The sequence below is a fragment of the Capra hircus genome, chromosome 9, assembly GCF_001704415.2.
Source record: "Capra hircus breed San Clemente chromosome 9, ASM170441v1, whole genome shotgun sequence".
In the NCBI taxonomy this organism is placed as follows: Eukaryota; Metazoa; Chordata; class Mammalia; order Artiodactyla; family Bovidae; genus Capra; species Capra hircus.
In genome coordinates, this window is record NC_030816.1 from 58,788,545 (window position 1) to 58,813,923 (window position 25,379).

Sequence of the window (25,379 nt, forward strand, 5' to 3'; positions counted from 1 at the left end):
TGGCTCTGAAGGGACGGCCTTAACACTTTAGGGTCCATATATTTGCAATACATCTGTCTTAGGCAAGGCAGATGGTTAAAGGAAAAAGAAACTTCCAAACTTTTGGAAATAGGCCAATTTGGGACTGCATGTTTGGCTGAAATGTTGATAAGACCTGATTTTCACCTTTCAAATCTTCTCAAAAAAGTCTAGTCTGTGAGAGTTCAAAATACATTTGTAAATAGGATTGCTGCTGGCTGTCATAGTTCTGCTTTTTTTCATGTTGCATTGTCACCCAGGCTTTCTGTGTATATTCCAGTTATTACGAGAATTATTTGGACTCTGCATTTTAACTACTCATCAGATTGACAAAATGAAGGGAAATAGAAAGCATTATCATTTTATAACTTGAAAATGAAGGTTGAAACATCGCATTTTTCTTAATTTTTATTTAATTTCTATTAGAGTAAATGCAGGAAGAACACTATCTTGTCATCATGTGTGGAATTTAAAACATGAAGTTTGCAAATGAAAAGGTTTACTTTTATATCATGAAAGCTTAATTACTTATAATCAAGGTTATTTATTCATAGCATATTAATCATAAGAGCATGCCACTGATTTGAGAAAATGGAAGAATGATGAAGGGGGTTGATTTGTGAGAAGATTTCATGTCATTTTCCTAGAACAAATATGGAACAGTTTAATTAGAAGAAAATGTATAGGCATCTGTTTCTGTTTAGAGAACGAATGAATTTTCTATTTAGAAAATGAGTGAATTTTTTGAAATACCTCTCTAACATGGTCATTTCTTTAAATTAGTTTTGATTACTCCAGTGAAACCAATGAAACATATTTATGAAGCAACCTTTTTTCTATTTTTTGTATCTCACAGTAATAACAAGTAGTGGCTACAGCCCCAGATCCGCGCATCAATATTCCCCACAGCTGTATCCTTCCAAGTAAGTGGTCAGTAGTCTTTCAAGATTTGTTAGAATAATTTTCTGGCATTATTTAGATTAATCATATTTACACAATATAATAACTTTAAGTCAGGATATATTTATATATATAAATGTTGCTGCTACTGCTGCTCCTGCAAAGTCGCTTCAGTCATGTCCGACTCTGTGCAACCCCATAGACGGCAGTCCACCAGGCTCCCCCGTCCCTGGGACTCTCCAGGCCAGAACACTGGAGTGGGTTGCCATTTCCTTCTCCAATGCATGAAAGTGAAAAGTGAAAGTGAAGTCGCTCAGTCTTGTCAGACTCTTCATGACCCCATGGACTGCAGCCTACCAGGCTCCTCCGTCCATGGGATTTTCCAGGCAAGAGTACTGGAGTGGGGTGCCATTGCCTTCTCTGAGATAAATGTTATAGGTAGTTAAATAGATAGATTTTTTGATAGATTCATTGGATAGATTAGACCTATAAATAAATATCTTTCACCAATCTAGGAATATATTCACTTTTGTCCAGACAGTTCCTTTAATTTCGAACATTTATATATTTTGAAGAAAGCATCAAGCACAGATCAGAATATACTGATTTTTAAAATAAAAATTTGAAAACTATTACTAGTTTAAAGAAAATCTGAAAAGATTACATTTTACTCAAACCTCAACACTTCATAATTTGTTCCAGCTTTATAATATTTTTATTGGATTTTAACTTCTAATAAACATTTTGGAAAAATACGCACTATTGCTTGTATAACTAATGTAGTCAACGTTTTGAGGACAGTGGTAAACATTTCAAGCTTAACCATAATGGGTGTATATCTGAATTTGGTTGCCGTCAGAGAGATATGTCAAGATTTGGGATTCCTGATCATGCATATTTAAAAGTTATTTTCTACAGCAGCTACAGTGTTTATCCTTAAGCATAGGCTAGAGATTGGATATCTATTTTGAGGACTTTCTGTAAGATGTGGCAAGATAAAGGGAATGGCTTTCCATTTCAAGAAGCTGCGTACTTTAAAAAAAATTTTTTTTCAGTAAGATTTTTAGTTCTTGTAAGGAATTCTTCCTAGGGCTTTTAATGACTTTTGTAATCATTACATGGCATTGGGTCATGCATGGTAACAGGAAATAATGCTCATGAGTTAATTAATCAATTAACTGACCTGGACTCATTAATTAACTGACCTGGACTCCACTTTCCTCATCTATGTATCAATTGGAATACTATTTCAGATGTAAGCAATATAGACCTGGAAGAGACTTTCAGGATGATATCTAAACCAAAGTTTTCTTTTCACAGGTGAGGTATAGACTTAGGAAGTTTATTTGTCCAAGGTATTGAGACTGGGTTATAGCAGAGCCTGCTCTCCTGACATTCAGACTTTTGTCCTTTTCTATATTGTAAAAATGGTATTGTGGATAAAGAAGAGGATTACTTCCTGGCTATTATCAGGTTTCACTGAATCTAAGCTGTCTGAAATAATATGCAGTCTTTGTTGCCACAGTAATGCTATTTTTCTGATATTTAGGCCCTATCCACACATTCTTTCTACACCAGCAGCTCAAACAATGTCCGCCTATGCAGGCCAGACTCAGTATTCGGGAATGCAGCAGCCAGCCGTCTACACTGCCTACTCACAGACAGGACAGCCCTACAGCCTACCCACTTACGGTATTTCCCTTCTTCTCTCTTCTCCTTCTTTGGTTAGAAGCAGGTAATCCTGCTGGCTAGTAGCTGTGTGTTCTAATATTCTTATATAAACTTATATTCTAGTATAAGTTGCAACTCATGTTACAGCACGATCATTTTACTAATAAAATGGTTTGCACATGCACTTTCCAAACAGATCTGGGCGTGATGTTACCAGGCATCAAGACAGAGAGTGGACTCTCACAAACTCAGTCCCCATTGCAGAGTGGGTGCCTCAGTTACAGCCCAGGCTTCTCTACCCCACAGCCAGGCCAGACACCTTATTCTTACCAGATGCCAGGTAAGCAGCCACCCAGGATACATGTTAAGTGAGAAAGAATTCTTTGAATGAGACTCTTTGGCTTCAGACTAAGAATATATAGTCATGAAGACAGTATTAAATGTTACCACTGCTCAGATGATACCATTGGAAAAGATAACTAAAAGGGAACATGATGAAAAGAGCTCAACATACATCAAGAAACATGACCCATATTAAATTTAAATACTTAAGCTTAAGTTGCATAAAATTGGCAGGAAACTACATCCAAGCAAAGCAACCTCCAAGCCAGTCACCACACCAGTCATATGTTTGGCATCTACTTAAGGGATTTCAAAGATTCATGACAAAATCCAACATTTTCTTGTCAGGATTCCTTATGTATGTAATGCTGTTTTGATTTAATTTAAAATTGAGTTAGCACTTTTCTAAGTCCTATATTTACTGTTGAATGATTGAGGATTTTTTTTTTTGTTCCTTTCTAAAATACCTCCCCCCTGTTAGTACTATATTTCTTAAATAGGAATATTTAAATCGTTTGTACCTCCCCTCTTAAAACTTTTTTCTCCATATATGATCATTATTTTTCTTTTTGTTTTTGTCTCCAATTAACAATTATTTTTGAACATTGTATAATAATTGCAGAAAATAATTTAGTGACATGGTAAAAACATCAAAAGCTTATTTTTTACCTGTCATTTTTTTCTAATGATTAGTCATAGTTTGGGACTATATGAACATTATTCAAATGAACTAATATTGACATTTTGGTTGATTGACTAAAATGAAATAATTACTTAGGCCTTTTTTGGGTGAAATGACAGGTGTCTTTTTTCCTTATAATCTTGGTAGATAAATATTTGCATACATGCCTCAGCCACAGTGAGCTGCTCAGCTTCAATTGGCAGTGTAGAAAAAGCCATAGAGACATTTCCATTTACTCCCCAAAATACTTTTATATTGGATATTCCAGGCTACATTAATTTGCATTATTACCTAATACTATTGCTATTCAAAACATGTTGATAAAAAAAAAATCAGCTGCCTTAATAGTCTTTTATTCCTTAACATGTGCATTCCATGAGAACATATTTTTTTGAATCTATAGATTGATAGTTTGCTTGTTTTTGCCTTAATTTCAAACAACTAAATAACTTGCTCAGTTTGTCATAAAATTTTAGGTTATCAAACCTTAGATGATTATGGTATAAACAGTTCTCCCTTGGGTCTGAGCCCTAGCCTACAGCATTTTTGTTCTAAGGAAAGGACATAAAGGAACAAAAAGATGGGATGCTGGAAGCCTCATTTCTAAACGGATTCTGTATGTTTATTTCCTAAACTAGCCTCAGCCAATTGTTTAAACTTGAGTAATTTTTGTATGCATATGCAGTTGATATGACCATTGGAAAGTTGCAGTTGTTTCCTGGAAGTAGTCTCACTATTGCTATTTTATTCTTTGAGTACTTTTCTACGTGTAGACATTGGCCCTTGAAAGTTATCTGAGTCCTTGGTAAGACTGTTCCCACAAACTTCTGTTTAAGTCTATAGAATTCTAAAGGAAGGAATTTACCAGTTGTCACAAGAAAAAGCCAAGCATATTTCCCTTGAAAATCTCTCCATTTCAAATCTCACTGCATCAACAAAATTTAAAATATATTGCATTGAATTATGCAAAGTGAAATATTTTAATACTTTTTGAGAAATACTTTTTAAATGCAATTTGTTCTTTTATCTCTAGGTTCTAGTTTTGCACCATCTTCTACTATTTATGCAAATAATTCAGTTTCAAATTCAACAAATTTCAGTGGTTCACAACAGGTATAGTAGCTTTTTATATTTATGCTTTATATATATATCAGATTTTTGAAGAATAGTATCAGGTTAATAAACTTTATTTATTTAAAGTTAAGACAGCATTTCAGAGTAGTAAAGATTAGCTATCTAGATTCTTGGGATATGCATAATTATGGGTATTTTAAGTTTCCTGATTGCTAAAGGTTTACCTTTTAAACATTTAAGCCATGATTGTTTTAGTCACAGGAGGAAATGAGAAAATCTACTACATCCTTTCTGATTATCTTAAACCATAATAAATTAATTTTATTTTTTCTTAGTAAAAAAGTTATGAAAATTGATAGGTTGAACTATAATCAATAATCAGATTATGATTAGAGTATAGAGCATGCTTGGTCCAAACCCAAATCATTTTTTTCCAAAACAAAATGCATCTCAGACTCCATACAGCTTTTATTTTTTAGTTCTATTAATTTTTTGATAACTTTAGTTCCTACTCTCCTGAGAACTATAATTTTTTGCTTTTATTGCTATACCTGCTCCTAGAATTCCTTAGCCCTCCTAGTGATGTTTGCTTAATCATTTCATGAGTTTTGAAACCTACAATTGTTTCTAGAATCATGTTAGAATTGTATGTGGAGCAAGAAGCAATGTCTCTGAAAGGGTGAATCAGCATGGAGGGAGATGAATTTGTGATATATTCAGATACTTTCTTATTTTCTCCCTCTCAGTCATGTTCAGAGTAGTTGAGATGGAAGGATAGTTGATTTCATGAGTAAGCAATACACTATTTGACTCTTAACAGACTTGCTGGACTCCTGTATATTTTAAAATAAAAGTTATTGCACAAGCGTTTGCTCTTTGGATTTACTGAAGGAATTATATTGCCTTCTCCTGTCAATTCTTATTAAGACAACAAGAGGCTAAGGGGAAAATTTAATGATTAAACAGTGGAATAATGTTAATAACATTTTTGACAAGATTAAACTGCTAATTTGGCATTAGTTTGAAAAATAGTTTCTTAAAACACTAAACATCAAAACCAGTATGTATGTTTTATTATAAAAAATTAAGAATTTTTGATAATCCAGGTAGCTTAGTTTCAGTCACTCATTTATTAATACTTGAATACCTGTTAGCCATTAGATTTTTGACTATGCATTGAAGATTTGAGAATCACAAGTCAGTGTTCCCTGCTCTCTGAAAGGATCCAATCCTCCTGAAGACATAGATATGAAAATAATATGGACAAGGGATAGAATATTTTAATATAATAATAGAAATATACACTAGACAGAATGGAAGCATAAGGAAAATACTGCTTTGTTCTACTTGGGAGGATTAAAAAATGTAATATGTAGAAGGATTTTGAAGGACTATTTAGATCATTTTAGGATTATTAAAAACTTTTAAGAAAAAGCAAGTGAGAGGAATTGATCCAATGGCTTTCCTTTTTCCTTAACAAATGATGCAAACTAAATATTTGGAAACCTCACTAAAGATTTGTTTAAGTCAAGGTCTCAGGTGGAATGTAGCCTGTGAGAAACTGGGTAAGAAAATCTTTTAATCATTTTATTACAATTATCTCCTGCCAAGAAAACAAAATTATCAAGGGCAGCCTAAAAAGGGAACAGATACCACAATTAATGCAGCCCAGGGTCTGTATGGAAGTGAAGGAAGGGCACACCTCCTTGCCGGTGATTTTAGAAGATGAGATTGAATGCTGTGAATACAAGCATCTCCTTCTCTCCTCTTCAAGTGCATAAGATCTGACAGTGTACACCCATGGATGCATAATTCTGAGTAGGGGAGTGAAGCATATATGATCTTTAGGTAGATTAAAATGTGTGTACTGGACCTGGTTTGCAGAACCCTATATGGTATTTCATTACTGTGTGCATGTAGAAGATGCCCACAGAATGGTCTCTGCTTTTTAGGATCACCGTAAAGCTGTGAACTCCAGAACCAGTGGAGCCAGATAGTATTCTTTCCGTTACCTTGTGATTGCTCTTCTTTGGAGCATGCCAGAGGACAGTCTGTCTTTCACACACACACACACACATCTCAATTGTTATTTCAGGATTATCCATCCTACACAGCCTTTGGCCAAAACCAGTATGCACAGTATTACTCTGCATCGACGTATGGCGCATACATGACATCAAATAACACAGCTGATGGCTCATCCTCCACGACCTCAACCTACCAGTTGCAGGAATCTCTCCCAGGACTGACTAGCCAACCAGGTACAGATCTTCATCCAGGTGAAATATTTTTTATATGTTTTGCTTGTCTAATAATATGGAGAAAATGACATTAAAAAAACTTTTTTAAAAAAGACTGAAAGCTCCCAGATAATTGTGCTGGTGTTTAATCTGTGCTAGTACTGCTGTATTAAGTGAGGTTTTTCTGGCATTTCAGAAAACCCTTCTTTTATTAGTAGGTGTGGGATAGGCAATTCTAATCTCAAATGACAGAATATGTATAAATATGAAGATAAAAAGGTAAGTGAATCTTTTTCCATACTAATTATTTAGTGGAGATCTTAACAACATGGAAAAGTAGTAATATTATCTTCTTTGGGTAAAACTGATAATATTTCCTTTATGCTTGAGAAACTGTTTAACTTATTCACCTTATGAGTCATCAGTAGCTCAAGCCAGTGAAGATTTCCTATATTCTTAGGATTTTATATATATCTTAGGATATTCATAGGGTCCTTGGTAGGTAATTTAATACCTTTGTCTGATAAACACATATTTAAAATCCATTATATTCTTCATTATCTGTATTCTTATTAGAATTGTATTTGCTGACACGTTTAACACTCGCCTTAACCTCCACTCAGCCTAAGTTCTGTGTTCCAATTCTGTCCTGATCCTCTTTGAGTAAATACTTAACCTTTCGTTAAGAGTCTTACATTAATTTAAAGAATGAATGATTTCAGAATCCTTGCTTAGCAAATGGTGGAAACACTCCAGGTGAGGAGATGTTTGATGTTCCCATCACACTGTAAAAGGTGTTTCTCACTGGTGAATATGTGGGGAAAACAAGACAGGATAACTATTCAGAAGCAAAACCACAGGAGAAGTATTTGATCAAGACATCAGAGACTGAGTGATAAGACCAGCAAAGTGTTTTGGAATTTAGTAGTACTGCGCAACCAGGAATGAAAACTATTTATACACTAAAAACTTTTTATGCTGAGTAGAACTTTGGGTAGAAGATTGACTTTGAGCTAATGTCAATATGACCACAAGAGTTTCTCTGCAGGAAAGACACAGATGGGTACTTTCTATTATCTAAAGAATAATCAACTTTCAGAATCACTCTTTTATTTATATTAAAAATACTAAATGTAGACATGTAGGTATGCTGAGTGTATGACTTTGAATGTAATACATTTGTATGTGACAAATATATTGTCTCATATTCGCTGTCAGAACACTGCAATTTCTTCAGCTTCCCATTGGTTGCTAATGCCAATGAATATAGTTTGACATAATTTTCAGATCTTATGAGACTTTCTGTTGAATTTAAAGAAGAAAGTATTTCTATATGTAACCATATCATTCTCTCAACCAAAAACATAACAATGTGTGTGTGTGGATCTTTAAGAAATTCTGTGACCTCAGAGCTTTCGTCAAGACAGTTTTTAAGTCTGATTTTGCCTTTGCAGACTCGCATGCATCTGAAAAGTAAACAAGTTCGCAACTATGGGAATTTTCTCTATTATTGATGAAATCTGAGATATTTTGTTTAAGGGCATAAAGAGTATTTTCCATTGACTGGCTCTGCATTTGGACTCAAAGCAGAGACCTAACAATTAAAATTTATGAAAACAGTTTTTCATAACTCTTTCCCTGTTGACTTCTCCTGTGTTTAAAATGGAAACATACGTTATGTTCTATAAGAGACAGCTGGTTGCTCTGATTTAGCGATAAACCTAATGAAACAAAGTTGGATATGAATATCCAAAACTTAGAAGGTGCAGTTCTTCATTATGGCACTGATTAAAAGATAATTATTTAATCATGTGTAGTATTGGCTCAGGAAAAAGCCTAGGGCAATGGGTAATGACTGAGTTATTTGAAAATTACGAATAACATTCAGTTATTTATTAATACTTTACCTTACTAGGTAATTTGACAATGTATTTAAAGAAACATTACCATGCTGATTAAGAACAGATATTTTAGTTTATTATCTTTGAAAAGATATTTCTTTGCCTTTACCATAAAGTTTATCTTAGGTATTTGCAGTCAGAACGTTTGATGACTGATTGGCACATTAAGCTTACTGATAGCTTTATAGCTCCTTTTTAAATTTTTAAACATTTTAAAAATTAAATATAGCTAGCAATTTGTAACAGCATTCTGTACTCTGAGACCTTGAAAACATAGTACATTTGCTAGTTAAACTTTACAAATGCTGCAGAAAAGTAAAGGATGTAGTAAGATCCCTTCACACTTTGAAAAGCCAATTTCTTCAGCAGAACCCAGTAGTCTTTCCAGGTTTTAGGGCATTTTACATAAGGACAGGAAGGAAAGCAAAGTGCTAATTCATTTCATTGAAGCCAACAAGAAGATTTAGATGGAAAGGACTAACCACATTTAACTTCTCTGCCAATTTGCATTTTTCCTACCTACAGTGTTACTGTACCCTAATGCAATTACCTGAGTGAAATTGACAGAGGCACTGGAATTAACAGCTTTCTCCTTTAAAAAAAAAAAAAGTCAACAAGTGTTTAATGATCAATTGAGCTCGAATTTCTGGTTTTAACCTTTATCAGGAGAAAGGCTAGAACCTTGAGAAGATATGGAGGTCAGTTCAGTTCCATCTGAAGGAGCCAAATATAGCATGTGCCCCTTTAGGATCTGTCCTTTTACTTTGATGCTCTTTCGATGAATTCCTTTGCCCTCTGTCTCACAGAAATTGTATAAAGTCTATATACTCTTTTGATCAGTAGAAACACATATAGGTTTGACCTCTTTGTAGTCTGAACAGTCTGTTGCTATTTAGGGGAGGAGGTATTACCTAGTGGTTAAAGCAGGAATTCTGGAATCATACCAGCATTTCACATACAAGCCATTTCATCTTGGTTAGTTAACTGAGTTCCACATGTCTCCAGTTTTCCCACTGTTAAAAGAGGATAATGAAAGACCAAATTCACTAGGTTGAAGTGAGATTTTAGTCATGTGTGTGTGTAAAGAATGTTTCACAATAAAGAGCTCTAGAAAAATCAGCAAGAAGGATAACCCAATTTTTTTAATTATCCAAAGATTTAAACAGTTACTTTGTAAAAAAAGAAGATACTAACTGAGCAAGAAACAAAAGTATTCTATATCATGACTCATCAAGAAAATGCTAATTAAAACGGCAGTGAGATACTACTATACCCCGATAGTTGCCAAAATAAAAAAGACTAACCAAGAATTGACAGGGATGTAGAGAAACTAGAACTCTCGTTGCTGGTAGGAGAGTGAATTAATACAACCACTTTGGAAAAAGGTTCTCAGTGTCTATACCTTCCCTCTGACTCATCAGTCCTGCTGCCTAATACATACAGATAGGGATATGCTAGGCATACAGATAGGGATATGCTGGGAATAGGAGCTTATGTCCAGAGATACAAACAAGAATGTTAATAACAGCTTTATTCAGAGTAGCCTAAAATTACAAATAACCCAAATATTTTTTAACAGAGTGGATAAAACATAGTATATCATGAAGTTCTAGCCACATTGAGGAAAAAACAAACTGCTCCAGGCTACAATGTGGGTGAATCTCAGATACAATGAGCAGTGCTTTAGTCAAACACTTACTCTAGTAAACTTTTCAAAAGAGAAAGTGCCTGGGACTTCCCTGGTGGCTCAGTGGTAAAGAATCTGCCTGCCAATGCAGAAGACACGGGTTATAGCCCTGGTCTGGGAAGATCCCACGTGCCACAGAGCACCTAAGCCCATGCACCACAGCTATAGAGGCTGTGCTCAGGAGCCTAGGAGCTGAAACTACTGAGCCCACGTGTCACAGCTGTTGAAGCCTGCATGCCCTAGAGCCTGCGCTCTACCATAAGCGAAGCCACCACAATGAGAAGCCCTCACACAGCAACTAGAAAGTACTCCCTGCTCCCCATAACCAGAGAAAAGCCCAGGCAGCAACAAAGACCCAGCACAGCCAAAAAATAAATAAATAAAATAGAAAAAAAAGTGTGTGACACATACTAAGAGTTTAATGAATGTGGAGCCATCCTTCATAGTTTTCTTCAAAGGCTGTGCCTTTACTTTCATCAGAAACACTTTTGTCCATATTTTGTCCAAATTCTTAGAGTCCTTTTAAGATCTTTCAGTAACGTAGAATCATTGATATCAAGTCCTCCTTCTGTTGAGAGTGAGACACATCCTGTGACCAGTTTTTCTCCTTTCTCCTTCTACTCTTCTGACCCCCTTGTCGTCATAGCTGCTGGCTTCCAGTTCTTTTGAGTAGCTGAGTTGTTCCTGCCAAATTCCATTGTTATGGATCCAGTCAACAATCAACCACCCATAACTGATGACAGTAATTTTAGGCTTTTGCAGGATTTTGTCCTTTCACCTCTTGCACTGTTGCAGGAACAAAACTGCCTGATGAGAGTTAGCTTCTAAAAAATTGATCTGTAATAGATAGAAAGACAGGTTTTATAGAATGTCAACCAAAAATTGGTTTACATTATAAGCTTAACATATGTGAGTTAATTTGAATCAGTATTTTACTTGAAAAAGAACATTTGATTTTTAGGACATAGTAAGGCAATGGCAACCCACTCCAGTACTCTTGCCTGGAAAATCCCATGGACGGAGGAGCCTGATAGGCTACAGTCCGAGGGGTCGCAAAGAGTCGGACATGACTGAGGGACTTCGCTTTCACTTTTTAGTTTCCTGCATTGGAGAAGGAAATGGCAGCCCACTCCAGTGTTCTTGCCTGGAGAAGCCCAGGGACGGCAGAGCCTGGTTGGCTGCTGTCTATGGGATCGCACAGAGTCGGACACAACTAAAGCGACTTAGCAGCAGCAGCAGCAGCAACCTTAGAAAAATTCTATTTTATAAAAATAACTGAAAATAGAAAACATTTTGTGTGATTTTTAAAACATTAGTTGTGTGTATAAATACTCCAAACCTCCTTTAATGTCTGCACAAGTAAGCTGAAACATGATTTACTATGACATCGGGCTGTAGTCAGCATTCATAGCTAAAGAATCTTTCGTTTTGTTATTTACTGTCATACATTTGATAACAAAAACCCATGCAAGGAACTGTGCTATCAGTGTTTTAAGAGCAAATAGTATTTGGAGCACAAACATTTCTTTGATGCTGCCCTGACATGCACAGTGTTTCCCAAAGAAAACATTTGACCATTAGAAATTATTAGAGGTTAGCTTTGTAAAAATTATTTACTTAGAATTTCTCAGAAAAAAATATTACTTACATTTTATCTAGTTTGTTCAGATGTGTTTATTTAGATTAGTAACTGCTTGGCTGTTCTTGTAATTATTTTACTTTAATTTTTGTGATAAGGCATGAGAATCATGGAGAAGGAAATGGCAGCCCACTCCAGTATTCTTGCCTGGGAAATCCCATGGACAGAGGAGACTGGTGGCTACAATCCATAGGATCAGAAAGAGTCAGACATGACTCAGCAACTAAACAGCAACAACAACAAGAACAGGAGAGTCATAACATCTTTATATTTAAAACTGTGTAACTTTGATATTGTTTGCCATTGGATTCTCCTAGACATTTTAACTTTATGCATATGATTTAAATTAAGCATAAATTAGATTTACCTCAATAATAAAAGGTAGCTGCTATTACTGATGTTTTAATATACAAAGAAACTAAGATTCAGAGAGATTGAATAAAACACTTGAAGTTGTAACGTAAGTTGACTGTTAACTGTGAGGTTTTACTGTACCTCGCTGTTGCCTCAGTTTATCTCAAAACCTTCCTCACAGATCTGCCACTGCTCCGTGCTCTCCACCTCATAAGGTGCTCCATCACTTAGCTTTAGACATGTCAGACTTTCAGGTATCTGTGGGACATGCAGAACCCAAACATAAAGTCGAAATGTAGGATTTGATCCATTATGATGTATGCATCTTCGAGTAGAAAGTGACTGACCTATGAGAGGGTTAGATTGCCCACATGGTGTGGAGTGGGGGAAATGATCAAAAGATAGAACCACTAAATCCCAGCATGTGAGGAATGGGAGGAAGAAAAGGAGTCCATGTCTCCTAGACAGAGAAGGACTCATGGAAAAAATTCTAGAAGATTCTAGCAGGGTATCAGCTACTAAGTGGTTCTGAAGAGGTGGTGTTTAAGAGGATCGATCATATGTAGCACAGAGGTCCAGAAAGGTAAAGACTGGGTCTGTTTATTATTGCGTGTGTCATTTAAGTGGCTTTTGGAGACTCTGGGTAAGAATAGTTTTGTTAGAGTTTTGGTAAACTAAAGCTGGATTATGACAAATGAGATGTCAGAAAGTAGAGACAAATGTGACATTCAGTTCTGTAGCCAGTGACTTCAGTCTATACTAGCTCCATTGCAGGGGCCTAGTAGGCACACGTACCTACTACAGATCCAAGTCAGCTCTAAGTGTCATATACACACAGGATTTCGAAGACTTAGTGTGAAAAAGAAATTATGTAAAACATGCCATGTTCATGTTTATTATATGTTGAAATGATAATGTTTTCAATATATTAGAGCAATTAACATGTAGGAATAAAAATAATTTGACATGTTGCTTTTTACATTATTTTAAAATGCAGCTTCTAGAACATTTAAAATTATATGTGTGGTTACATTCATGGCTCACATTGTATTTCTACTGGACAGGACTAGTATGCCCTGTTCTTTTAAGAGAAGATCCTCTAAAAAGAAAAGATAGCAAGTAAATAGTTTCTATAGATGCAAGGTTAAATGGAAGGACTTTTTAATTTGTCTGTGCCTGAACCACCCCCTCACCCCAGGAAAGGGAGAGGTTGAAGGGAAGGTAAGAGAGTGTGAGCAGTGGAACATGATTTCCCAGTAGGTGAGGCTCAGAAGTCATACTTGCATGTGGAGGAATGGGATCTTCTCTTCTGACATGAGGAGTTGAGAACAGATCTGCTGCTAAGTTGCTTCAGTCGTGTCCAACTCTGTGCAACCCCATAGATGGCAGCCCACCAGGCTCCCCCCTCCCTGGGATTCTGAAGGCAAGAACACTGGAGTGGGTTGCCATTGCCTTCTCCAATGCATGAAAGTGAAAAGTGAAAGTGAAGTCGCTCAGTCGTGTGCGACTCTTTGCAACACCATGGACTGCAGCCTGCCAGGCTCTCCATCCATGGAATTTTCCAGGCAAGAGAACAGATCTAAATTTAGATAAATATTTAGGTGGGGATAGAGACAGGCAAGTTGAGAGCATCTCGAGTACAAAAGGTGTTCAGGTTTAATAGCTCACATAGATCGAATCTAGGAGAAAATGATGTGACCTACAAAATTTTTTGACTAAATTAGGATTTTTGTGTATTTGGGATTATATCTTTTCTTTCCTTTTTTTTTTTGTCATAAGGAGCTTTTTGTTAATATAATTCATAATGAAGACTTACACCTGATCTAAAAATAAAGTGCTATTCTTGACACAATTTATGTTATTTACAGGAGAGTTTGAAACTGTGCAAAGCCCCTCCACACCCATCAAAGATCTTGATGAGAGAACCTGCAGGAGTTCTGGGTCAAAGTCCAGAGGAAGAGGCCGGAAAAATAATCCGTCCCCGCCTCCTGACAGTGACCTGGAGGTATGCTGACTTATCTTTAAGAGACGTAATAGATTTTTATTCTGTTGGATATGTTCTATACTTTATAGTTTCATGAAGTTTCAAACTTAAAAGAAAAGGACGTATAATGAAATGAGTGGACCTACATGGAAGCTGGCATTTCACAGCTCTAAAATTGGAGATATCATCCATTATAATACAAAATTGAAGACAGTAACTTAAAAATGATGCTTTACAAATTCCAGGCTGGAGATAGTTGGATCTTCTGATACAAAAGGCACAAATAGAAAATTATTATTTAAAAATACAGCCATTGTACAATAAGAAACGCTCATTTGGGAGTAGTAGGGTAATGAAAGGTGTTCATATAGGTAATTAAATTTTAAAAGGTAAAATTAATCTGTATGGAAAGGAAAGGTGGTCATCGGATAATGAGAAAAATTCTAATCATTTGATATATACGGTAAAATGTTTATGTCTGTGACATTTTTTCAAGTTGGGATGGATCTCTTGAAATATATTCATACTAAGCAGGCTGACTTTTATTACAAAACATCAGAAGAAACTGTTCTTAACTATAATGTGCTACTTCTTATATAACCGAGTATTATAATTATGAAAAAAAGTTTAATCTTCAGATTTAGTAAGGTCAAGGAATAATCATTGTACCACTTCCTAAGACATCACTTCCTTGATGTTTTCAACTAAAAAAGATGCACAACTTGAAAGTTGCGAGTTAAGTTTTATTTGGGGCAAAATGAGGACTGCTGCCCCGGAGGCAGCATGTCAGAGAGCTCTGAGAGACTGCTCCTTAGCGGCAGTGGGGGAAGGTCAATATATAACGTTTTGGTGAAGGGGGAGTTCAGTACCATTAAGCACTCATTTTACAAAAGGTTTTTTGTTAGTCATAAGGATCTGATGTCACCATGAAGGGATTTAGTGCTTCTCTAGACATGCTCAAAATTCTCTAAGCCAAGCTTCAACAGTATGTGAACCATGAACGTTCAGATGTTGAAGCTGGATTTAGAAAAGACAGAGGAACCAGAGATCAAATTGCCAACATCCATTGGATCATCGAAAAAGCAAGAGAGTTCCAGAAAAACATCTCCTTCTGCTTTATTGACTATGCCAAAGCCTTTGACTGTGTGGACCACAACAAGAGATGGAAATACCAGACCACCAGACCTGCCTCCTGAGAAATCTGTATGCAGGGCAAGAAGCAACAGTTAGAACTGGACAAGGAACAACAACTGGTTCCAAACTGGGAAAGGAGTACATCAAGGCTGCATATTGTCACCCTGCTTATTTAACTTATATGCAGAGTACATCATGAGAAACGCTGGGCTGGAAGAACCACAAGCTGGGATCAGGATTGCCAGGAGAAATATCAATAACCTCAGATATGCCAATGACAACACCCTTATGGCTGAAAGTGAAGAAGAACTAAAGAGCCTCTTAATGAAAGTTAAAGACGAGAGTGAAAAAGTTGGCTTAAAACTCAACATTCAGAAAACTAAGATCATGGCATCTGGTCCCACCACTTCATGGCAAATAGATGTGGTAACAGTGGAAACAGTGTCAGACTTTATTTTGGGGGCTCCAAAATCACTGCAGATGGTGATTGCAGCCATGAAATTAAAAGATGCTTACTCCTTGGAAGGAAAGTGATGACCAACCTAGATAGCATATTGAAAAGCAGAGACATTACTTTGCCAACAAAGATCTGTCTAGTCAAGGCTATGGTTTTTCCAGTGGTCATGTATGGATGTGAGAGTTGGCCTGTGAAGAAAGCTGAGTGCTGAAGAATTGATGCTTTTGAACTGTGGTATTGGAGAAGACTCTTGAGAGTCCCTTGGACTGCAAGGAGATCCAACCAGTCCATTCTAAAGGAAATTGGTCCTGGATGTTCTTTGGAAGGACTGATGCTAAAGCTGAAACTCATCCTTTGGCCACCTGATGCAAAGAACTGACTCTTTGGAAAAGACCCTGATGCTGGGAAAGATTGAAGGTGGGAGTAAAAGGGGATGACAGAGGACAAGATGGTTGGATGGCATCACTGACTCGATGGACATGAGTTTGGTAAACCCTGGGAGTTGGTGATGGACAGGGAGGCCTGGCGTGCTGCAGTCCATGGGGTTGCGGAGAGTCAGACATGACTGAACGACTGAACTGAACTGAACTGAACTGAACATGAGGAGATACAAAGATTGAGGCCATAAAATCTGTTCCTAAAAATATTCAACTATCTAAAAACCTGTCCCACCAGATTCCCTGGAGCACAGGGTGCCTCATTCCACCTGAACTCTCTCAGAGGTTGTTGAAGGTCAACAGCTTATAGCAGCCTGGGGTTCAGTCTCTGTAGAGGCAGATGGCAAATGCTTTTGTTGTCCAGTCATTGGCAGTGCTCTTGGTAAGTGCCAGTTTTTGGCTGACAATGTGAACAACAACAGTAGCAGATTAAAATGCCTTCAGGAAGGTAGAAGGTGATATAAATGAGTGGGCTGGGCTAGGGAGCCTGGAGAAGAGGAAGCACTGGCCAGTCTCAAGGAGCTCCTGCATCACTGCCCCATGGAAGGTCAGCCAGCATTGCTACAGATCAGAAGTTTGTCCACTGCAGTCAGAACCCTGAACTTTGTGAGAAGTCTAATCTCAAAATGTTGATCAACTATTTGAAATCTTTCAAAACAGTGTGCAGGCCAAACAACATATCTTATCACCTAATGTGACCCAAAGGTCCACACTTTACAATTTGTATTTAGGGATTGCTCATTGATTCTTTTAAATATTTTTAAAATTTTAATTCTTAAAGTAAAATAGTGTATATTGTTTGATGCTGTTTTCATAAATGTATATTTGCAATACTGAAAAAAGAGCTACCTAAATGCAGTGATGGTAGATACTACCTAAATATAGTAAGCTAAAAGATGATTTCCATTTTGCTTTTCCTTCTGAGTGCCTGATTCTTTTTTAAAAACAATAAAACATGATTATTACTTTTTTGATCAGAAAAGAATTAATTCTTTGCATGAATTGCTAAACTTCATCATCTAAAATTTTGTAAAAGCACACTTTTATCATAAAATCCAAATGTGTCTTCTTGGAAATTAAGTGCAAGTAAATATTTGGATGAATTCTTTCAAATTAGGACATCTGAATTAAGCTTATTATATTTGTTTGTCACTCTTCCTTCTAGGTTTTACAGGAAATAAATCTGGCAAATTTGGGGGAAAAAAATAATAGAGTAGCATTTGTTGTTCAGCCGCTAAGTTGTGTCCAAGTCTTTGTGACCCCATAAACTGCAGCGTACCAGGCTTCCCTGTCCTTCATTATCTCCCAGAGTTTGCTCACTCATGTGCATTGAGACAGTTATACCAACCAACCATCTCATCCTCTGTTGGCCCCTTCTTCTCCTGCCCTCAGTCTTTCACATCATCAAGGTCTTTTCCAATGAGTCAGCTCTTTACATCATGTGGCCAAAGTATTGGAGCTTCAGCTTCAACATCAGTCCTTCCGATGAATATTCAAGGTTGATTTCTTTGCTGTCCAAGGGACTCAGTTTTCTATACGGTAGTGTCAAGATGATAGCCAACAATAAAGCAAAATGCTTTCTGCCTATAAAGAGATTTCTCTTTCCTTAGAACTTGATTGTTCTCTGATATTTATCTTTTTTTCCAGCGTGTGTTTGTCTGGGACTTGGATGAAACCATCATTGTTTTCCACTCACTGCTCACAGGATCTTATGCCCAGAAGTATGGCAAGGTAAGGATTCAAGAAACTTTATCCCAAGACACCTTGTTAGAATTTTATTTTGAATAAATTTAAAAGCCATTTAAAAATGCATTGAAGTGTTTTTATTGCAGCCTATCAAATCTGCTCTTAATTATTTATTTCTAGTTCATTGTTATTCAGCATGAACTAAAAAATTTTATAAAACATAATTTAAAATTGTATTCTTTTTTCCTTCTTCATTATAACTTTGAGTTTTCTACATGAGAAACAAAGCTTCTTATTCCAACATAGTTATTTTAGAAAATGTTTTCACAAATTGAAATGGACTTTAAACATTATGAAATGTATATTATCTTCTAATACAGGAACTTTAAGAAATTGTTTGAATTAGCTTGTTGCACCAAATGTTGCTATGAAATGGCATTTGAAATAAGAAGTAATCTTTTGTCTGTCAGGTCCTTTGGATTTATGAATATGATTATTTTTTGGTAACTTTGAGGAAGCATATTGTAGTGACTGAGGGTAATATGCCTTCACACACAAACATTGAGACAGATGGTCTCATTACTTTCCTTTGTCTTTTGCCATTATTTTTATAGTTCACTTGCTTCTTGTACCAGTGTTGTTTTATAGGCATGTGAGGTTGTTTCAAAGACTGATGCACCTGCAACAGACTTTTCAGCTGGAAACACCATTTGAGTCTTTAATTCTGTAGGACTCATAGTCTAATGAGAGTCAGTTCACAGCATGGCCTGCCTTTGATCACTGTAGTCAAAGTTGTAGCTGACCAGTCCCTTTTCATATGATGCAGAAGTGTCCCCTTAAATCTTTACAGTGTCACACTGTTTTACAGGGTCTCATGTCAGCTCAACATGCAGTGTTTAACAACTTTGTTAAGCTTTGTAGCTTTGTCTTGTTGTTGTTGTTGTTCAGTCACTCAGTCATGTTCAACTCTTTGTGACCCCATGGACTGCTTTATGTCAGGCTTCCCTGTCCATCACCATCTCCTGGAGCTTGCTCAAACTCATATCCATCAAGTCTGTGATGCCAACTTCTAGTGATAAATTAATTTCACTAAAACATTACCTCCTAAATTGCACTCTTAGTGAATCTGCAGTGAATTATAGTATAGGTAATGAAAGTTGCTCCCACGGTCAGTCTCTCTGATCAGGAAGCTTCCATAAGCCTCTTATCCTTCTCCATCAGAGGGTAGACAGAATGAAAACCACAATCACAGAAAACTAATCGAACTGATCACATGGACCACAGCCTTGTCTAACTCAATGAAACTATGAGCCATGCTGTGTAGGGCCACTGAAGACAGACGGGTCCTAGTGGAGAGGTCTGATAAAACGTGGCCCACTGGAGAAGGGGATGCCACTTCAGTATTCTTGCCTTGAGAACCCCATGAACAGTATGAGAAGGCAAAATGATAGGATACTGAAAGCGGAACTCCCCAGGTTGGTAGGTGCCCAATATGCTACTGGAGATCAGTGGAGAAATAACTTTAGAAAGAATGAAAGGATGGAGCCAAAGCAAAAACAACATGCGTTGTGGATGTGACTGGTGATAGAAGCAAGGTCCTATGCTGTAAAGAGCAACATTGCATAGGAACCGGGAATGTTAGGTCCATGAATCAAGGTAAATTAGAAGTGCTCAAACAGGAGATGGCAAGAGTGAACATCAACATTTTAGGAATCAGTGAACTAAAATGGACTGGAATGGGCAAATTTAATTCAGATGACCATTATATCTGCTACAGTGGGCAAGAATCTCTTAGAAGAAATTGAGTAGTTCTCATAGTCAACAAGAGTTTGAAATGCAGTTCTTGGGTGCTGGCTCAAAAATGACAGAATGATCTGTGTTCATTTCCAAGGCAAACCATTCAGTATCACAGTAATCCAAGTCTATGCCCCAAGCAGTAAGGCTGAAAGCTGAAGTTGAACGGTTCTATGAAGACCTACAAGACCTTCTAGAACTAACACCCCAAAAAGATGTCTTTTTCATCATAGTGACTGGAGTGCAAAAGTAGGAAGTCAAGAAATACCTGGAGTAGCAGGCAAATTTGGCCTTGGAGTACAAAATGAAGCAGCACAAAGGCTAACAGAGTTTTGCCAAGAGAACGCATTGTCATAGCAAACACCCTCTTCCAACAACACAAGAGAAGACTCTACACATGGACATCGGCCGATGGTCAGTACTGAAATCAGACTGATTATATTCTTTGCAGCCAAAGTTGGAGAAGCTTTATACAGTCAGCAGAAAACAAGACCAGGAGCTGACTCTGGCTCAGATCATGAACTCCTTATTGCAAAATTCAAATCTTAAAGTGAAGAAAGGAGGGAAAACCACTAGACCATTCAGGTATGACCTAAATCAAATCCCTTATGATTATACAGTTGAAGTGACAAATAGATTCAAGGGATTAGATCTGATAGAGTTCCTGGAGAACTATGGATGGAGGTTCATGACATTGTACAGGAGGCATTGATCAAGACTGTCCCTAAGAAGAAGAAATGCAAAAGGCAAAATGGTGGTCTGAGGAGGCCTTACAAAGAGCTGAGAAAATAAGAGAAGCAAAAGGCAAAGGAGAAAAGGAGAGATATACCCTTCTGAATGCAGAGTTCCAAAGAATAGCAAGGGGAGATAAGAAAGCCTTCCTCAGTGATCAATGCAAAGAAATAGAGAAAAACAACAGAATGGGAAAGACTAGAGGTCTCTTCAAGAAAATTAAGGATACCAACAGAACATTTCATGCAAAGATGGGAACAAAAAGGACTGAAATGGTATGGACCTGACAGAAGCAGAAGATATTAAGAAGAAGTGGCAAGAATACACAGAAGAACTCTACAAAAAAGATCTTCATGACACAGATAACCATGATGGTGTGATCACTCACCTAGAGCCAGGTATCCTGGAATGTGAAGTCAAGTGGGCCTTAGAAAGCATCACTACAAACAAAGCTAGTGGAGGTGATGGAATTCCAGTTAAGCTATTTCAAATTCTAAAAGATGATGCTGTTAAAGTGCTACACTCAGTATGCCAGCAAATTTGAAAAACTCAGCAGTGGCCACAAGACTGGAAAAGGTCAGATTTCATTCCAATCCCAAAGAGGGGCAATGCCAAAGAATGTTCAAACTACTGCACAATTGCACGCATCTCACAAGCTAGCAAAGATGCTCAAAATACTCCAAGCCAGGCTTCAACAGTACATGAACTGTGAACTTCCAGATGTTCAAGCTGGATTTAGAAAAGACAGAGGAACCAGAGATCAAATTGCCAGAATCTATTGGTTCATAGAAAAAGCAAGAAAATTCCAGAAAAACATCTTCTGCTTTATTGATTACACCAAAGCCTTTGCCTGTGTAGATCACAACAAACTGGAAAATTCTTCGAGAGATGGGAATACCAGACCACCTGACCTGCCTTCTGAGAAATCTGTATGCAAGTCAAGAAGCAACAGTTAGAACTGGACATGGAACAACAGACTGGTTCCAAATCTGGAAAGGAGTACGTCAAGGCTGTATATTGTCACCCTGCTTATTTAACTGATATGCAGAGTACATCATGTGAAATTCCTGGCTGGATGAAGTGCAAACTGGAATCACGATTGCCGGGAGAAATATCAATGACCTCAGATACGAGGATGACACCAACCTTATGATAGAAAGTGAAGAAGAACTAAAGAGCCTCTTAATGAAAATGAAAGAGGAGAGTGAAAAAGCTGACATCTGGTCCCTTCACTTCATGGCAGATAGATGGGGAAACAACGGAAACAGTGAGAGATTTTATTTTTGGGGGGCTCCAAAATCACTGCAGATGGTGACTGCAGCTATGAAATTAAAGGACACTTGCTCTTTGGAAGAAAAGCTATGACCAACCTAAATAGCATATTAAAAAGCAAAGACATTTCTTTGCCAACAAAGGTCCATCTAGTCAAAGCTATGGTTTTTCCAGTAGTCACGTATGGATGTGAGAGTTGAACCATAAAGAAAGCTGAGTGCCGAAGAATTGATGCTTTTGAACTGTGGTCTTGGAGAAGACTCTTGAGAGTCCCTTGGACTGCAAGGAGATCCAGCCAGTCTATCCTAAAGGAAATCAGTCCTGAATATTCATTGGAAGGACTGATGCTAAAGCTGAAACTCCAATTCTTTGGCCACCTGATGCGAAGAACTGACTCATTTGAAAAGACCCTGATGCTGAGAAAGATTGAAGGCGGGAGGAGAAGGGGACGACAGAGGGTTAGATGGTTGGATGGCATATCCAACTCAATGGACATGAGTTTGAGCAAGCTCTGGGAGTTGGTGATGGACAGGGAAGCCTGGCGTGCTGCAGTCCATGGGGTCGCAAACAGTTGGACATGACTGAGCGACTAAATTGAACTGAATGAAAGTTGCTAAACAGATGAAAGGTAACAATTTTGTATAATGACCATTTCGAAAAGGGAGTCTTGCACAGAGTTATGGTCAAGAATGAATGAACTTGTGGTTGCTGGGGGGAAAGGATAGGGGGAAAAGATAGTTAGGGAGTTGAAGATGGCCAGTACACACTGATGTATTTAATGGATAACCTAGAAGGACCTACTGTATAGCACAGGGAACTCTGTTTATGTGGCAGCCAGGATGGGAGGGGACTTTGGGGGGAAATGGATACATGGTATATGTATGCCTGAGTCCCCTTTGCTGTTTACTTCAAACCATCACAGCATTGTTTGTTAATTGGCTATACCCCAATACAATAAAAAAAATAACAGACTCTATATGCAAAACACAAAAGCAAAAGGAGTCTTAGCCCCTTTATCACAATCATTATTATCTTATTTCAGTGGTCTCCAGGATGGATGCTTACGTGTCACATACACACAAGGTGTTTCATTGAGATAAAGAGAAGACATATTGACATGTGTGTATGTATACACACACATTTATGCCCCACAATTTCTACTGTTGTCTGTTTCACAATGCAGGTACATTATAAATACATGTAAATGATTACAACTTTAAAAATATGTATGTAATTTATAAATAAATTAACTATGTATGAATTTGGGGTACACACTCAAATTCTATTACTGATAGAACATATAGTGTAAAAAGTTTCCAGACAGAAATTGAAAGCATTTTCTTCTGCAATAATTTTAGCTTATGTGGAATATGCAGTAAATCCTGTTAACTGATTGCAGTATTTATATGCTGTTTCATATTAGATAAATGTTTACAATTAACAGTCTAACTTGAACACACAAATTCAAATAAAGTTCCCTTCAAAATATTCACCATTAGAGTCTGTACCTAAATATCTGTGTTGCTTCCATTGTGCCAAATCAGTGGTGGAACTCGTCTTTTGGAATTATCTTTAGATTTTTAAAATATTTCCTGATTTCAAACCTTTATCCTTTTGTGGTAATCATGATCTTTAGAAATAGGAGAATAATTTGAACCCAAGGCAATAAATAAAGAACACAGTTAAAATGTCTCTCTCTCTCTCTATATATATATATGTATGTATTTTTTTTTTCTTTTTGTCAAAAATATTTTAAAGTTTTTACCATGCCAGAACTGAGCACAGACTTCCATTTGGGATAAGAAGGAGCTCCAATAAAGTAGCAAAAAAAAGAACATCATTAAAAAAAAAAAAAAAAGAACATCAAATAATGAGGCCGCTTTTCTTGCATGACTCAGAAACTGGCTCTAAGAGCAGTTCCAAAAGCAGCCTTCTCCTGCTTTCTTCAGCAGTGACATGTCACTGAAATAATCATCACCTCCCGGGATAGCCCTCTGGTCATACAGCATTCATTTCACAAACAAATTCCATTACTTTAAAGAATTATCAAAATGCATTGTTCACATAGAAAGCAGACATTCTCTATGCCTAGAGGCTTAAAACAGCAGAGCTTGCAGAGTGGGCAGGGCAAAGTGATGGGAAAAAGGGCACCACTGTTTATTTAATACCCATGATATGCCAGGAGTTAAGCGTCACAAACATTTTAAGGAATGGGTTGTTCTCCCCAGTCTGTACATGAGGAAGAATGCTCAGAGAGGGAATAAGATGTGTGCAAAGTCACAGACCTAGACAATGGCAGAGATGAGGCCCGGGGCCCTGGACATTTGCCCCTAAACCCCATGTTGTTTCTGCTAATAGAATATCACATGGCATAGACAAGTAAGCTACCATGAACACAATATATAAGTGACATTTCCTGAAACAAGAATGGTCAATTAAATATGTATAGGCAGTTGTGTGAGTTCTCCTTTAAGTTGGGATAATTCTAAATATCTTGTCTCAGATCACTGGGATCGTTTTCCATCAAAAGGAAAAACTTAAGAAATATTCAGTGAAATAGAACGTCCAGACAGATATGCTTACGGTGGTACAGAACAGCAAAAGGATCAGGGGCATGTTGGAAAGGTGTGGGAAGATAAGCCTACCTCTCTACCTGCCACGTGGTAGCACCTGTGTGTGGTATTTCACAAGCAGTAGGGATTGGGGCTAATGACAAGAGCCTTTGAGTTGGACAAACCTAACTTTGAAAGCCGAGTGCTGATGCTTACAGCTTTCTGATCTTGGGAAAATTAATTCTTCATTCTCAATTGCTGTAAAATGGGAATAATATTGTCTTATAGTGAATGAGAAAGAGATAACATGTTAACGGCTTAGCAGATGTGAATTTGATGTGAATTGTTGCTCAAACAATTGTAACTGTGATTAGTCATTTTTACAAATGTTATCCAACTTAATGCTCATAACCCACTCTGCTGTAATTTATTGTGAGCCAAGTTCTGTGGATGAGGAAACTGGGTTTTCAGGGTTTGAGAAAATCAACCAAGGTCACAGAATGTTAAATGCTGGTACAAATATTGGAAACCAGGTCATTCTCGTAACACAGCTTTGTCCTTAATACTGTTTCTCTGCTGCAGGAAGGGGACCTGCTGTAGCTGACCATGTTGAATAATGGTTTACTCAGGGAAATTTGAAAAAATTAGAGTGAAATGTTTTTAGGCTCAATACTTTCCAATCAGAATGAAAGTACCTTTATTGAGTTCCATGAAAAACAACTTAGATGACTTTGTTTATTGAATTATTGCTTATTTATTTTTAAAAGTAATTTGGTCATTGACATTTTTTCTTTTTTTTAATTTTTCTTTTTTTTTTTTTTAC

General features: G+C 37.1%; 1 protein-coding gene across 8 annotated transcripts in view; it reads left to right on the forward strand.

The window, feature by feature from the left end:
• EYA4 (EYA transcriptional coactivator and phosphatase 4) overlaps positions 1–25,379 on the forward strand; it is a 323,104-nt gene that overhangs the window by 261,888 nt on the left and 35,837 nt on the right. For 4 of the 8 annotated variants that reach the window (XR_001296092.2, XM_005684774.3, XM_013966526.2 and 1 more), the window contains 7 exons: positions 875–941; positions 2,468–2,610; positions 2,786–2,929; positions 4,647–4,726; positions 6,783–6,966; positions 14,377–14,513; positions 18,168–18,251. Coding sequence is in view for 7 of the 8 variants with exons in the window: in XM_005684774.3 (XP_005684831.1) it covers positions 875–941; positions 2,468–2,610; positions 2,786–2,929; positions 4,647–4,726; positions 6,783–6,966; positions 14,377–14,513; positions 18,168–18,251 (839 nt within the window). In the remaining variant the exon portion in view is untranslated. The remainder of the gene's footprint in view (positions 1–874; positions 942–2,467; positions 2,611–2,785; positions 2,930–4,646; positions 4,727–6,782; positions 6,967–14,376; positions 14,514–18,167; positions 18,252–25,379) is intronic. The other 4 variants (XM_005684775.2, XM_005684778.2, XM_005684776.2 and 1 more) reach the window with 1 other exon arrangement.